The 15,077-nt window shown below is 36.9% G+C and overlaps 1 protein-coding gene across 1 annotated transcript; it reads left to right on the top strand.

Moving 5' to 3' along the window:
• Positions 1–2,708: 2,708 nt before the first annotated feature.
• Positions 2,709–5,485, top strand: LOC131061139 (pentatricopeptide repeat-containing protein At5g46580, chloroplastic). The gene has a single exon (XM_057994645.2). The coding sequence runs from the start codon at positions 2,925–2,927 to the stop codon at positions 5,094–5,096; it is 2,172 nt and encodes a 723-aa protein (XP_057850628.2). The 5' UTR covers positions 2,709–2,924; the 3' UTR covers positions 5,097–5,485.
• The last annotated feature ends 9,592 nt before the right edge of the window (positions 5,486–15,077 follow it).

Genomic DNA, 15,077 nt, shown 5'->3' with positions numbered 1-15,077 from the left:
TATAACACCCAAGGCCAATAAAAAATACTCTTGCAATAAAAAAAATATTAAAAATACTTGGAACACAACAACGACACCAAAAATCACACTCTAGAAAGACACAACTACAAATGGAAAAACTTGCAAACAAACTAGCAAAAATTGCCAAACTCTCCTACAACCTTTAGCTCCAATATAATTCCTAGATAAATCACCTCTATGATCGAAGAGTTTTCATATTCTGGCGACCTGAAACTCAAGAGTTTTCATGCACAAGCTTTAATATCCAATGGGTTTTCATCCACTAATGAGAACATTAGCATAAAGCTTTGTGAGAGAGAATTAAAGATGCAATAGTTACAAAAATAAATAAAGGTTGTCTTTCAATTTGCATTACGCCCAAAATGGGCACCAAAAATCCAATGCTTTGCTTTGGAAGATTATCTAAAATGGATGCTAAAAATAGGTTATGACAACTATCATTGTTATGTTGGATCCTTTAATAAATTAATTAAATAGTACTTGTAGTGTCATTAATTATATTCTCATACAATTTCATACTCATTTGGGGCTCACTTTGGTGTTTCTCCCTTCATGCCCCTAGACCTGACCGATTTTGCTCAAGATAGCTAAATTTGGAAGTTTGACACCTTGCAGGCTCCCTAGCCAAATTTTAGCCTAGGAGGTTTGTACTAAGGCATCTAGCACCCTAGTTCTCGTGGACTATAGTGCCTAGCATCCTAGTTCCCCTGGACTAGAGCGCCTAGTGACATGGTCCAGTCAAAAGGGGCCCAAATTTGAACTCTCCAATAGTTGGAAAAAGTTGATTGGGAAAATGCTCTCCCCAATGTTAGGTTTTTTCAAAATTTCAACATGTTTCACGAGGTCGAGTATAAAAGCAAGTCTTATCCCCTCATTTGAAACATCTATCACATCTCTTCATAAGAAAATCAATTCCAATTAAGCAAGCAATCAAACATTTTCAAGGCAGTGAAGGAGAGGTCAAGCATTCAAGATGGCATTCATGATCAAGTTTATGTGTTTCCTCCATGAGTGAAGGTATGCATGGAATTCCACCTAGAAACATCGACCTACCTAGAGACATCAACCTTTCATGAGGCTTCAAGGCAAGAAGATCCATAACGAAGGTATAACATTTCAATTCTGCATTTTCTTAAGGTTTTTAGCCTCTACCTTGCAAGGGTAAGCTCTCTTTTTGATCATCATTACATTGTAGGGGAGGTTAATTCCTACCATGGGTTTGACATAGGCAAGCCCCTATACAACTCATAACCATTTTCTCTCTCTTCTATGTGTAGGATTCAAATATGATAATTTTGGATTACAGATTTGTGAAATGTAGATTGAGGAACAAATTTAAATCTTGACCAAGTAGAAAACGTTGGTCACCATAGCTTAGCTATAGTGTCCAACACTTTTTTCACAAAATTTCAGGGAGATGATCTGTAGGGCATCCTGATCTGGAATTTGTTCACGAAATTTACATCAGACATCTTCAAGGACAGTGGCACCCAACCACATTGATTGACACTTTTGGGCTCAAATTGTAGATACATGTTCCTTTTTGAATTCCATTTCCAAATCTATCTTCAAAATTTGCATGTCTATTTTGTAACTTACTTTTTACATTGATTATTGTCAAATTTGCATCTTCATACCTAGTTCTTGCATTTTCTCATTTGATCTTATTGAATCATACCAAAAGTCAAAAGAGAACAATCGGTTCATAGTGCCCAACTCTCCCAAGAGTTTGAAGTTGGGCTTGTTGATTATGCTTTAATGTATGTTGATGTGAATGGGTTTACTTCCTAGTTTGCATGTTTAGACTAATGAACCCCATTCCTCACCATTTACAATACCAAAATTTCTTCCTACGTTCCAATACCCTTCTTAAGTTGGATAATAATATATTTAATATTTAATTTATTAGAAAAGGTGAATTAAGTAATAATAAAATAAATATTGAATACAAATATTTTCCCTAGCTACTTTGGTTAACCCATGGAAAAGTAGGATAAGTTAATATTGGTCCCGAACTTATTATTTTTGGAAAGAGAACATGACAGATGTTGGATGCCCTAGGATGAGTTAGGGTTTGTTCCTTTATATAACAACCTATCCCCACAATTTACATATTTTATGCTCAAGTTAATAGAGATTGATTAAATTGTAATTTTGAAGTTTGACAATAACTAGATTCAATTTTGCACTTAAGATTTTGACTTAACATAGTAAACAACAAACATGAAAGATGATCCACAACATTATACAACATGAACTCAAAAATCTAATTAGATACATGATATATACCAATTCTTACACCTAAATATACCACTAGACACGAATTTATTATGTTTGAAACAAACAATCAAAATAAGATGAAAAATGAATAGAAAATAATATTAAGAATGACCTTTTCACCCTTACTCAATTATAGAGTATGTAATTTAATTTTTCTTACTTATTTGTTTGTATATGTAATTAATAATAAAATATTAAAAAAAATTGAAACTAACCTATTTGTCAATTCTATCAAATTTCCACAATCCATTACAATAAGAAAACAGCCTCTAGATTTGATTGTGTAAGATTTTTAACTTCTTTGGATACAATGTGAATCCAAAATACAATCCGGCTTTTCAATAGAAAATAAGCTAATAGGACTGAAATGAGTGGAAAACATAAATTAGTAGTTAAAACTTTTCAAAGGAAACTACCTAAACCTATTTGGATGTAATCTGAATCCAAAATACAACCCCGCTTTTCAATAAGACATTCAATAAGACTCGAAAACATAAATTAGTAGTTAAAACTTTTCAGAGGATAGGGTGTTTCGATAATGAACAACTCTACTGCTTCAGATAATAGGGTGTTTCGAGAAGAAAAGAATGCTGTTCAGATAATAGGAAATTCAGGACCAGACAATGTCTCTGCATTCACTACTCACTGTCCCTCCAGAAGCAGGTACTTGCTTTCTAACCCACCAGCCCATTACTTCCCATTTCAAATTAAATTCAAACTTCAAATTTACATGCAAACCACAGAGATTGAAATCTTCTTCAATCATTTCCCAAATAGCCTGCAGCAATGCAAAAACTGAAACAGTAGATACAAACCCATCTGTGACAGGCCAAGTTGAGTTAATTGATTTGGAAAATTTAGACACAAAAACCTCTTTCAATGATGCCCAGGACCTCCACCAGGGCTTGTCTCAGTACGAATCAAAATGGGTCAATCCAAGCAATCCCAGGATATCAGTTTTACCAAGGCAACGCCTTAGGTACAGCAAGAACCACACATGGAGCCCTAAAATTGCAGCTCTTCGGGCTCTTGCAAAGAAACTAGATTTCTGTGAGCCAAGCAAGGATATCATTTTTGAGGTCCTGGATTCCTTTGAAGAAACCCTAAATCCCAGTGATGCCTTGGTTGTCATGAATAATATTTATGGCTGGGAGACGGCCTATTATTTCTTTCAGTGGCTCAATAAGAAAAAAGATTTCCAAATGGATACTGTGACCTACAATGTGACCATAAAAGTTCTGAGAAGGGGAAGGCAATGGGATAAAGTAGAGGAGCTGCTACAGAACATGCAGGATCAAGGGATAATGCTTGATAACATAACTTGCTCCACTGTCATTAGTTGTGCGAGGCTGTGCAATCTTCCCCACAAGGCTGTAGAATGGTTTGAGAGAATGAATGAGAGTCAGTGTGTGCCTGATGAGGTTACATTTACTTCAATGATAGATGCTTACGGTAGGGCTGGTAAATTACGGGAGGCTTTAAATTTGTATGAGCGAGCAAGAACAGATGGCTGGCGACCTGATATGAAAGCATTTTGTACCCTATTAAAATGCTTTAGTGTATCCGGGGATTTTGATAGTGCACTTAATACTTTTCACGAAATGAAAGCATTGGGGGTTAGGCCTAATTTGGTTGCATATAATATAATGTTTAACATGCTAGCTAAAATAGGGAAACCATCAGTGGCTAAAAGTCTCTTCAATGAGATGATCACTATGGGACTGAGTCCTAATAGGATAACTCTAATCAGTCTTATTAGAGTCTACAGTAAATCCAGGTGGGCAGTTGATACTTTGAAGGTATGGAACAAAATGAAAGAGAAGGGGTGGAGCAAGGGCTTGTCCGTTAACAATACATTATTGAGTATGTTTGCTGATCTAGGCTGTGTGAAGGAGGCTGTCACGCTTTTCAAAGAGATGCGGCAATCAGATGATTGTAAGCCTGATAGCTGGAGTTATACATCCATGATAACTCTCTATACAAGGAGAGAAGAGATTGAAGAAGCCAATAGGATGTTCAACGAGATGAAAGAAGCTGGATTCCGGCCTAGTCTGATGGTTTATACTTGCCTTATACAATGCTATGGTAAATCAAAGAGATTTGATGAGTTTGTGAAGACATTTAATGTCCTTCTTGACGAAGGAATCATCCCAGATGACAAATTCTGTTCATCTCTCCTTTGGATTCTCACTCTCTGTGAGAAGGAAGAGACAGGTAAGGTTGTTGAATGCATTCAAAATGTCAATCCTAAACTGGGTCTACTCGTCAAGATGCTGCAAGAAGAGGACATGAACTTACCTGTTTTCCAAGAAGAACTTCAAATCTTCCTCAAGCAAGCGTCAAAGACAGTACAAAGATCATTCTGCAATTCTTTGATTGATCTATGTCACAATTTCAATTTTCGAGAAAGAGCTCTCAATTTGCTCTATCTGGGAATGCGATTTGGACTCTACCAAAATCTGCACACAAAATCACCTACGGAATGGTGCTTAGATTTACGAAGCCTTTCCTTTAAAGCTGCAATAACTGCTTTTGATGATTGGGTAAGCAATCTATCTAAAGCTAAGAAATCTGGGGAAGAAATGCCTCCATCGCTTGGGATCCAGACGGGTCGTGGAGGTCACACAAACTCTCCTGAACAGGCTTTAGTAGCTCTCTTTGAATCTCATTTAAGGGAAATAGAGTTTCCTTTTGAGAAAAGCACAACAAGAATTGGATGGTTTTTCACGACAAGGGATGCAGCAATTTCATGGTTGCAATCAAGGAGTTCATGGCCAGATGATCCACTATTATGATTTTTTCATTTCTTACTGCAATGAGTAACTGCTGCGGAAAATATGTCGCAGTTTTTTGTGATTTACCCTGTGTATCTGCTGTAAATACTGCCTTCTATGGAATCCTCAGGATATACTGGTAGGATGCCAGATGCATTAATTATCTTACTGTGACTTTTTAGTGCATTTCCAAGGATTGAGCCTTAGATATTAGCTTTCGAGCTAAATTTGCCTATTTTCCTGGTATAAATGGTGGAGCATCGGTGATGTATGATGGGATGTCTCTCTTCATTCGCTTTTTGGTGAAAGAAACAATTATTGTTCTTTTCTATTTGATAGCCATGGACTAGAAGAACACACTAGCATCCCCAATTGGATTATGTCAATATATTCAAATTTCTGAATGCAAATTTTGAATTAAGTATATACTTTTGTTCTTAGTAAAACTTTTAGTTTTCCATTGGCATCCTTGCCTTGTTTCAACTTTCCATATATGTGATTGCAATGGTCTTGATACAGGCACATCCCTGAGCAACATCCCTGAGCATCGTGGAAATGTGGCGTCATGTCTAAGAAAGTGGAAATTGTGGTTTAATTTGACAGTTTGTATATGTGTAAGTTTGTGAATAACTTTTGATGGTAGAAGAAAGTGTATTTCACCGCATTGAGGAATTAGCTCCTGTGGTTGTGATACTAATTCTATAGTTTTTTATTTTCTGTTGATGATCAAGGTCGATTGGATGAGCAAAAGTTGGTGACTTAGATTGTGAAGGGTCTATAGGTTGACAATATGTTCATTTAGAGTTGTTTTGATTTGCAACAGGTTATTTTGGGTTTGTGCAAGTTTGTGATAACTGTTGGAGGGGTGTGTTGTACGGCATGGAGATTTACCATTGTTGTTCCATTGGAAATTGTTTTAGTCAGCAGCACATTTCATGTGATTTCTAGCTTTGTGCCACCTCGAGGCCAACACAAATCATGTGGGAAAATAAGGAAGGGTATATATATGTAGTTTATCAACTTTCAAGTCATTTGCAAGCAAGCAAAGGAGACTGGGAAAGACTAGACGCATAGCAGGTAAGCACAACAGTGAGGGGTTGAGGATTGAGAGGCTGAGTGAGGCAACGACGAGTATGATGTGGGGTGCAATCTAAAACAGTGAGAGTAGCATGTAGGAGTTTTGTTCTTGTACTGGATATCATTATGTGGCTTCTTGTGGCAAGTTAGGAAATGGTGTTTCCAAGGTTGTGTTAGTGTGTGTGAGAATCCCTTATGGCAGATTGTAACTGTATTTATGGAATCAATATAATTGTAATGTCCTTTAATTAGTTATACTTTTAAATTAACCCAAATTTACCTAAATTTAAAACAGGTAATTTAGTTTATGGGACTACCTTTGTATACTGTTTTTCTGCAACACAAAATTAGAGAACATATATGAAATAATACTCATAAACTGAAACATATACTAATGAAGTTGATTGAGTGATGTAAATTTTAATGTATTAATTACCATTAGTATTAGATTTATTAGATAAAATCAGATTGTTATATTTGTTAGATACAGTCGGATTTGTTAGATAAAATTATATTGTGGGTTAGTTGCTTTTCTTAATTATCCAATTCCTTATTACACTAGGGTACGTTAGTTGGACAGGGTGTCCAAGAGATCCATCATGGAGTGGCGTACCCAGTGAGGTATCCTATCGCCATTCCCCCTCATCACAACTACCTTCCCTCTTAAGCCCAAGAGCAGATGCTTCATCCCTCTTGGCTCCATGTGGCAGGTGTTAGGCATCCACTATGGAGTGGTGTACTTAAGAGAGAGTCCCTCATTTCCAATGAATCATTCATTATTCAATTCATCCCATTATGATAATCAATTATATCTGACATAATTATTACATTATATTACATCACATTAGTGCCCCGTGTTGGGTTATCATCAATGTTTTCTGTTAGTATTACTTGTATCAATACTAACCATTTATTGTCACTATTCCATTACAATCCATTTATTATTCCTTATATTATTAGCATCATATGAATTCACAGCATTACAACAATTTGTGTAAACTGAATCTGATTGTATTACGTATTCTTGGATCTATGCGCAGATATATCTTTATATGTTATGTCTAACAATACTGTAATTTTAATGTTGTCTGAATATATATATGATTTACCTTTTCATCTTGTTTTAACTGTCATAAATCTGTTTAAGAACATCCACCTTAATTTATATTCAGTGATGCACATATTTGGTCTTTAATACATATAATATACTGGCTGATATAATTTTAATGTTAACTCAGAAAATCATATAAACACGTACCTGTTACTGTACCGACTGCTCCTTCTTATCCTTCCTCCGCAAACTTATCCATACCTCTCGTGCTTCTCCTATTCCTTTATATCTTTCAATGTGAAGAAAAGGTCACACCTCTTCATCATGTATGCCCTTTGGCAAGAGACACACCCTTTCACCATTAGCAACTCTTCATCATTTCTGTCCTTTGAAAGGGACACAACCTTTCACAATCAGATCTGCTCTTATTTAAATCAGATCTGTCCTTTCATTTTCAAAATCTTCCCACTTCAAATGAGTTCTCTTCTCCCTTTTATACCTAATGTTTGGGAGAGTCGCAACTTATCATTTCATGCCTTTTGACCATTTATTAATTTAATTAAACTTTAATTATATTTAATTATATTCTTTTATATTTTAATTTAAATTTTATTTTTATTCTTTTGTATTTTAATTTTGTTATTATTATCTATTATTAAATTCTATTATCAGAGTTGGGACATCACAATAATGATTAAAAAAAACCTTTTGAAGGCTGAGTTTTTCTTTCATTGAGGGTTTTCTCAAGATAAATCTTCTGTTTAGTGTGAAAAAAATGCTGTGTTGGTTGTTTTCTTTAGTGTGGGCTGCACTGTTGGACAGTCTATTGGACCTCCTGCCTGTGACTGCATCAAGTCATTTGTTCATTCCTCCAGCTGAAACTGAGATGTCAACATCAGTACTGTTGGACAGTCTACTGGACCTTCTGCCTGTGACTGCATCAAGTCATTTGGTCATTCCTCCAGCTGAAACTGAGATGTCAACATTAGTACTGTTGGACAGTCTATTGGACCTTCTGCCTGTGACTGCATCAAGTCATTTGTTCATTCCTCCAGCTGAAACTGAGATGTCAACATTAGTATTATAAGTTAGAATAGGCTGAGTTTATGATAAATTTATTATTATTATTATGTTTTTTTTTGGCAAAGAAGATAAATCTATACTAATCTTGAAAGCTGAAAGAGTTACATAAAGATTTCCATACAGTATTAGTTGTCATCAAAGGTCAGAGAATAAAAATCCAAGAAGGTTTGCTATAGATCCACCCCTACCAAGTCTTGTAATAGAAAAGTAAAACAAAATTAAGAGAACTAGAACACAAAAGAAGATTATCAGCCCAAATCATGATGGAGTGAAAGAAGTGAAGAATGGGCTGAAGAGACCTCCAATCCATAACATTCCATTCACAGTCAACATTAGTAGTCCATTTAGCCAAACAGTGGCAACAAGAGCATGAAGAAAAGAGATGGAATCAAAATTTTGTGACAGGGAAAGAATTTGTTTCACATATAGTCAACCTCCAAAACCAAAACCATTGAATCCATCTCACAAATAACATTTATCCAACACAGCTCACAAGGTTTCTCCATAGCTACAAAGACAGCTTGACCCTCCTGTTAGACACAATTACAAACTTTTCCCTTTATCTACCCTATGTGTGAATATCGATTATCATCCTAATACCTAGTGGGTCTACTGGTAAGATAAATCAAGACAATGCAATGCAAACATACACTAGGGCACATCCCATAACACCAGTACATACGAGGAAAACCCAAGATGGGAAAAACCTCGGTGAGAAATGCTGCTGGAGTCTACTGCTCCAATCCAGCCTCACAATGAAACACTTCGGTTACAACATTTAGGGCACCAACCCAAGGAGTACCACGCCTACCATTTATGGGCACCAACCCAAAGGAGCTACAACCCCTGCACCGAGCACCAACTCAGTGATCTACAAAGAATCATTATCAAATACAAATGTAATAATCCGGCCACAAGTGAGTCTTGTAACCACTGCATATTCTTCACCCTGTCGGTTTCACTTCTCCTCTACCTTACCGGTTGTCTCCTCCTCTTCCTTCTGTCACTTTGTCTCTATTCTGTTCTCTGCTTCTATTTTGTCCTCTCCTTCTTCTCACCTCCTCTCTTTGCTCACCTTCTCGTGCTGTTGCTCACTTGGCGACTCAGACTCTACTGGTTGTTCATCTGACAGACTCTGCACTTGACTACCGGTTACTCAGCTTACTGGTTCCATCCTACTATGTTCTGCACCTGCGGGATCTTCTCTGCAACCCACTCACGACCGCCTCACTCTAAGCTATCCTCTGGCTGGCTTGAACACCACCGGTTCACTTCTGCACTTCTCCTCCCTTGTTGCTTGCAGGTTACATTGATCTTATCGGTTAAGCATCTGCTAAACCCTCTCACTGGTTGCATCTCCAACACACAGTTTATATGATCTTCGATGAAGTCACTGAATGGTTGGCTCTCTGTTGCTCTTTCACACTCTACTCTTCAACATTTGGCATGCAGCATCATCCAACTTTGATCTTTAGTCGACACATATATACTCGAGTTTTCCCGCCATGATCGATATTCAAATCTTTGGTGCGCTAGGGTTTCTTCACCAATCGTGAGGCATATTAGATCCAATATGATCTCATTCTGCACAAAGATAGGCAGCTTGCAAGCAATTAGGCATCACCTACCATATCTTCTACCTTCCAAGGCACATTTGCTAAACTTAGCAAACACAGACAGTCAGTCGGCGAGACACAAGATCAATCACCATAAATGGTTCCGCAGATTGCATCACCAACCTTATTCTGCACCTGGACACTCTGCATCGATTGATGTATCTCATCGATCACCTCTGTTCGACCTTCCTCGAGCCGCACACCTCTGCAATGCCTCCCATGATTTTTGTAGTCAACAATAAATACCGACCAAATACCAACAACCTCACCGACACGTCACTTCACCGACCTCTGCAAGCTTGCCACTTCAACTCCACGTGGCATCCCTGTTGGTATCCATCTTAGCTTGGACCTCTGTGTCGGTTTAAACAGGATCACTGACCAAACACTCAACTGGTGCACACCTACCAGAGGTCTAACCCTACCGGTTCTCTAACTCTGCTCGTACATCTTCCCGTACCGGTTAACCTTCTTGCCTTCTCCTTCCTTGTGCCGGTGGATCTTGTCAACCCGGACATCAACCATGCCGGTCCTCAGCAACAATCTAGGATGACTCACTATGTGCATCTTCAGTAGATTGAGAGCACTTCACCTGTTTCTCTGTCCACTTGGCTGTATGCCGGTATTCTCCTTGTTTACCAATTTGCATGTTTCTGCCTTCATACCGGTAGTGTGCATGATATCTTCATGCCAACAATCTCCATCCGTTATGCATCAGAGGCAACACCATTTTCCATCTGCATACCGGTAACTCCATGTGTGCAACTGCAGAGCCTTATCTTCATTTGACTGGTTCTCTTCTCAACCGGTTTGCCAAGAAGGCAAACTCACCATCTTAACTCTTCATTTTCTGCCTTGGTAGCACAACATGTCTTCTCATGCTGAATCGGTGCACATCTCTGAACATATCCTATGGAGGCTTCCTCATCTTCTACATTAGTCATCCGGTCTATGCATCCAATCACTTGCCTTTGCTTACTCAGACTGTATTATCCCGGAGAGTCATGATTTATGCCAAGTAAACTGGGATAAGCAAGGTATTACCACTTACTGGTGGGAAAGGATCTATGTCACCTGCTGGTACTAATGTGACATCCCTGAGGAGTAGATGCATCCTCAACTTGACATATGACCTGGTAGCTTTCCCATATGCCATTCTTGCTTACGGAAGCAACACATTCTTTGTCACTCTTCTCTTCATCCGGTGGGAGTCCTGCTGTATAACATCCAACTCTTACTGGTGGAGTGCACATGTTTCACCTCCGGTGTTGATGTGATTCTTGTAACATTCCGGTTGGCAGCCACTCAATGCCAACACATTACTTAGCGGTCATTATACCATACCGGTCTCCAATGTATGTCTACAACACATGCCAACACTAACTTGTGTACCGTTGACCTGCAATACTTGGCTGGCATCAATGTCACCAATACACTTCAATCTCCCACACCGGTTATGCTATACCGGTTGACATCAATGACAACACAATGCCAACAGCTCCATTTTATTATTGCTAGCAATCCCCATAGCTGATGAAAGAAGAAGTGAGCTAATCCAGTACTATCCCTTCCAATACTACCAACCCTGCAGCTCTTGGATTACTTCATGAAGAATCATCATTATTAATTTTATAAAATCCCAAAAGAAGACGAGACCATTCACCAGCTCTATTCACCTTGTTCAAAGATCTAACATTAAAGTTAAGATTAGCGCTAAATCTAACTTTTGAAAAATTAGATTATTATTAGAAGAAAAAAGAACAACATCCAAAGAGCACTTGGCCTGTAAAGTTTCTTTCATTGAGCTTAAAACCTGTTGCCAAATATACCTAATAAGATTCTGATAACTTTGGAAGATACGATGATTTCTTTCCAGTCAAATTTGCCAAAGGATGAAAATAGGTCTTATATCCCAGGCAACCAAAAGAATAGAGGCTGAGGTGGGAGGGCGGCCCTGAGTAGCCCAAAATTTATATATAGAAGAAGCATGAACAAAAGATGTTTCCAAATATACCAGCATTGCCTCCTCAAGCCTGCAGAAAAGGAGCATTGAAAGGAAAGATTAGATACACTCTCCTCACTAGATCTACATAAAACATATGGAAGGACCTTGAAAACCTTTTTTTTTTTTTTATGTTACTCCAAGTGAGATATTTATCATGAGAAAGAAGCCAAAGGCAAAAACTACACTTCAGCCAACAATAAGAACTTCATATTTTTTTCCACCAAGGAAAAGCCTCATATTCATTCCACTTCTGCAATAAGATTTTATAACCATTTGAAACTAAATAAGCTCGTTTTGAATCATACCCCCTGACAAGAGCATCAGCCTATCCTAAAAAAGAACAAGGACAATCTGCCAAAATAGAAGAGAGAGCAGCCCAATCATTTTGATTACCCTTCACACGGCAACAACTTATGTCCTTCCAAGAATAATTCTGCATTAGTATGTCTTCATTTGGTTTGCGAATCACTAATCTAGAGGATCTGTCAGGGATACTGCCAGTGAATCTCAGTGATGTCGTTGCATTTGTTTAGATAAAAGCAGCTCTAAATTGAACCGTAGAATTAGACAGGTTCCGGGATTAGGCTCTTTCCCTTTTGCTTATAATAGGCCAGTAGATAATTCAACTTCTTACATACCCATAGATTTGAATTGGTTTCAGATGAACTTGGCATGTTTTCCTGAGGGAACTTGAACTGCCTGTAAGCTTTGTTCTGACTAATCTCCAAATTATATGTAATCATCTGGGATTAGAATAATTTTGAGCTAAAAGCAAAAACATCTCAAAAAATTCACTTAGTTTGAAATTTCAGCTGCCACTTTTTCCTTTACAAAATTGACTGCATCATGTCTTCATTTGTAAGAATATGTAAGTGGTATCTGGGTTCAATGGGTTAGAACACTGCTGGAACATTAATGGCTTGACCGTTGCAGATTCTACATTCTTGATATCCATCGTATGCCAGCTTTAATCGGGTATGGATCTATGCAATCAGTTTTTAGGTCATAACCAAGCCAGACACTAATTTACCATAGAGATCCCCCTCTTGGGTATGCGATGCCAGTTCATTTTTCAACCTACCCATTGAATTTTTCAAATTTCGTATCCCATGGATTTCTGCCTTCTGACCGAGCTTGGTAGAAAACCACACTTTGCCAATCTGACAACACCAGATTATGCCAATAGGACGTAGTGAGACAACCCTAAATTTCCGCTTAACTTATGAAAATTAATCAATTTGTAATCTTTGTTCGCACTGCTGAATACATTGAGTAAAAACAGTAGCTGGGAACGCCAGAGCCTTGCAATAAGGTTTTAAGACTTGGCCAATTTCTAGAAGCCGGGTAAATTGGACAGAAATTAAAAAAAGAAAGAAAAGAAAAAGATTTTTTTAGAGGTCATGATGTTGGGTGGTCTGCGATGGTTTATAGCAATATTGTGCTACCTCATATCTTTGTGGGAGGCTGTGTTACAAATGAGACATATATATCTTATCCTCTTTAGAATTTGAAGAATGAAACTAAAATCCTTCACTAGCGACCTATCTTACTCTTAGAGATGGAAGGGAAAGTAATAATGGCCAAACACCAGTATGATTTAATTTTAAGGTGATCTATATGATTGGGATTACTAGCCAAAGAGAATGCCACAATTGAGAAGTAAACATTTGGGACATGGGTTCTACAACACCACAATGAGGTAAAAACAATATGGCCCAAAACAATGTGTCATTACCCAATTAGAGGGAGTACTAAAATTCTAAGATGGGTTTAAATATAACAAAGGGAGATAAATTCTTTTGATATAGAAGAATTTATCTTTAAAGAGTTGTAAATTCAAGGATCTCTACCACTTTAAGGCCAACATAACAAATTGTAATATTGTAATACAGATTAACTCTACATCAAAAACTAATTGATTTAGCAAATATTGATTTTCGAATTCACTTTATGTATCATTTGACTTCTAAATTCATCCAAGAGAGAATATTCTAAGTCAAGTATTCATAGATTAATACTTGGATGTCTAAAATATTAATGAAAAATATTATTATCTGTATATACAAAGCTAATGTATGAAGAATTATTAGTTTACTTAACATAATAATAGGTCATTTCAAGCCAATAATTAATAGATTAATACTTAGATGTCTAAAATATTAATGAAAAATATTATTATCTGTATATACAAAGCTAATGCATGAAGAATTATTAGTTTACTTAACATAGCAATAGGTCATTTCAAGCCAATAATTAATTCAAGATATTAAGAATGTTAATATAATCTTTCATATTAGTGAAACAGTATTTCATTAGATTTCTTATAATACAAATATAGATTCTTAGAGCATCATCAATCGTGATATTGAATGTCCTATTGAAGTTCAAAGCAACAAGGTTGTTATTACATCTTTATTTGCATAAACTTATATATACAATGGTTTGCATTGAGGATATAAATGATTCCTCATAAAAATATAATTGTTGCCCCTCTTTTAAAAATGTAATCAACATCCAATTGATATCAAACAAATGCATCTCTAGAAGCCAAGCAAGGCCAATGTTGTTGACACAACCTATCAAGCTCGTCAATGGTCTCACTACCCTTGAGCCATAAGGTGTCTAAGTGCCACACAATAAAAAGATATAAATATATGGGTAATATAACCATATAGTCCTTTTCAAAACACATAAGGCCATTCTATGATTGTTCATAAGAAACACTCATAACAAAATGAAATATACATTAACTCCTTGCAATTCTTTCTAGGCTAATAATAAGAAGGCCCACTCCCTGTAAAGACCTTCCCACATAATTAAATCTCAAGATGGTGAGTAGCTGCAAGTCTTGACCTCTTAGGTCCCTAGAAATAAGGTTTTAGTTCCTAGTTTTCATGGGTCTAAGGGAAGTTCCATTCCAATACACTCAAAGATAAGTATGCAATGCTACCCAAAGAGGTAAAAGCTATAATAGAATATCATAGTTTTTTCAAAGACTACAAGAGTGTCTTCATGACACACTACAAACCAAACTCAACGTAACAACATAAGGGAAAGCATATTATTGAGTTTAACACATAATCAACAATACTTTGTTGAAAGCAAAGCAATAATTTATCCATTCAAACATATACTAAACAATACTCTAATGGAACATCAATGTAATAATT

This window comes from Cryptomeria japonica, chromosome 4 (genome assembly GCF_030272615.1).
Source record: "Cryptomeria japonica chromosome 4, Sugi_1.0, whole genome shotgun sequence".
NCBI lineage: Eukaryota > Viridiplantae > Streptophyta > Pinopsida > Cupressales > Cupressaceae > Cryptomeria > Cryptomeria japonica.
Note: the sequence above shows the minus strand (reverse complement) of the source record. Positions and strands in the feature narration are given on the sequence as shown.

What these genes read in the sequence shown, in the direction of transcription:
- LOC131061139 (XM_057994645.2), top strand. Translation starts at nt 2,925, where the DNA reads ATGTCTCTGCATTCACTACTCACTGTCCCTCCAGAAGCAGGTACTTGC.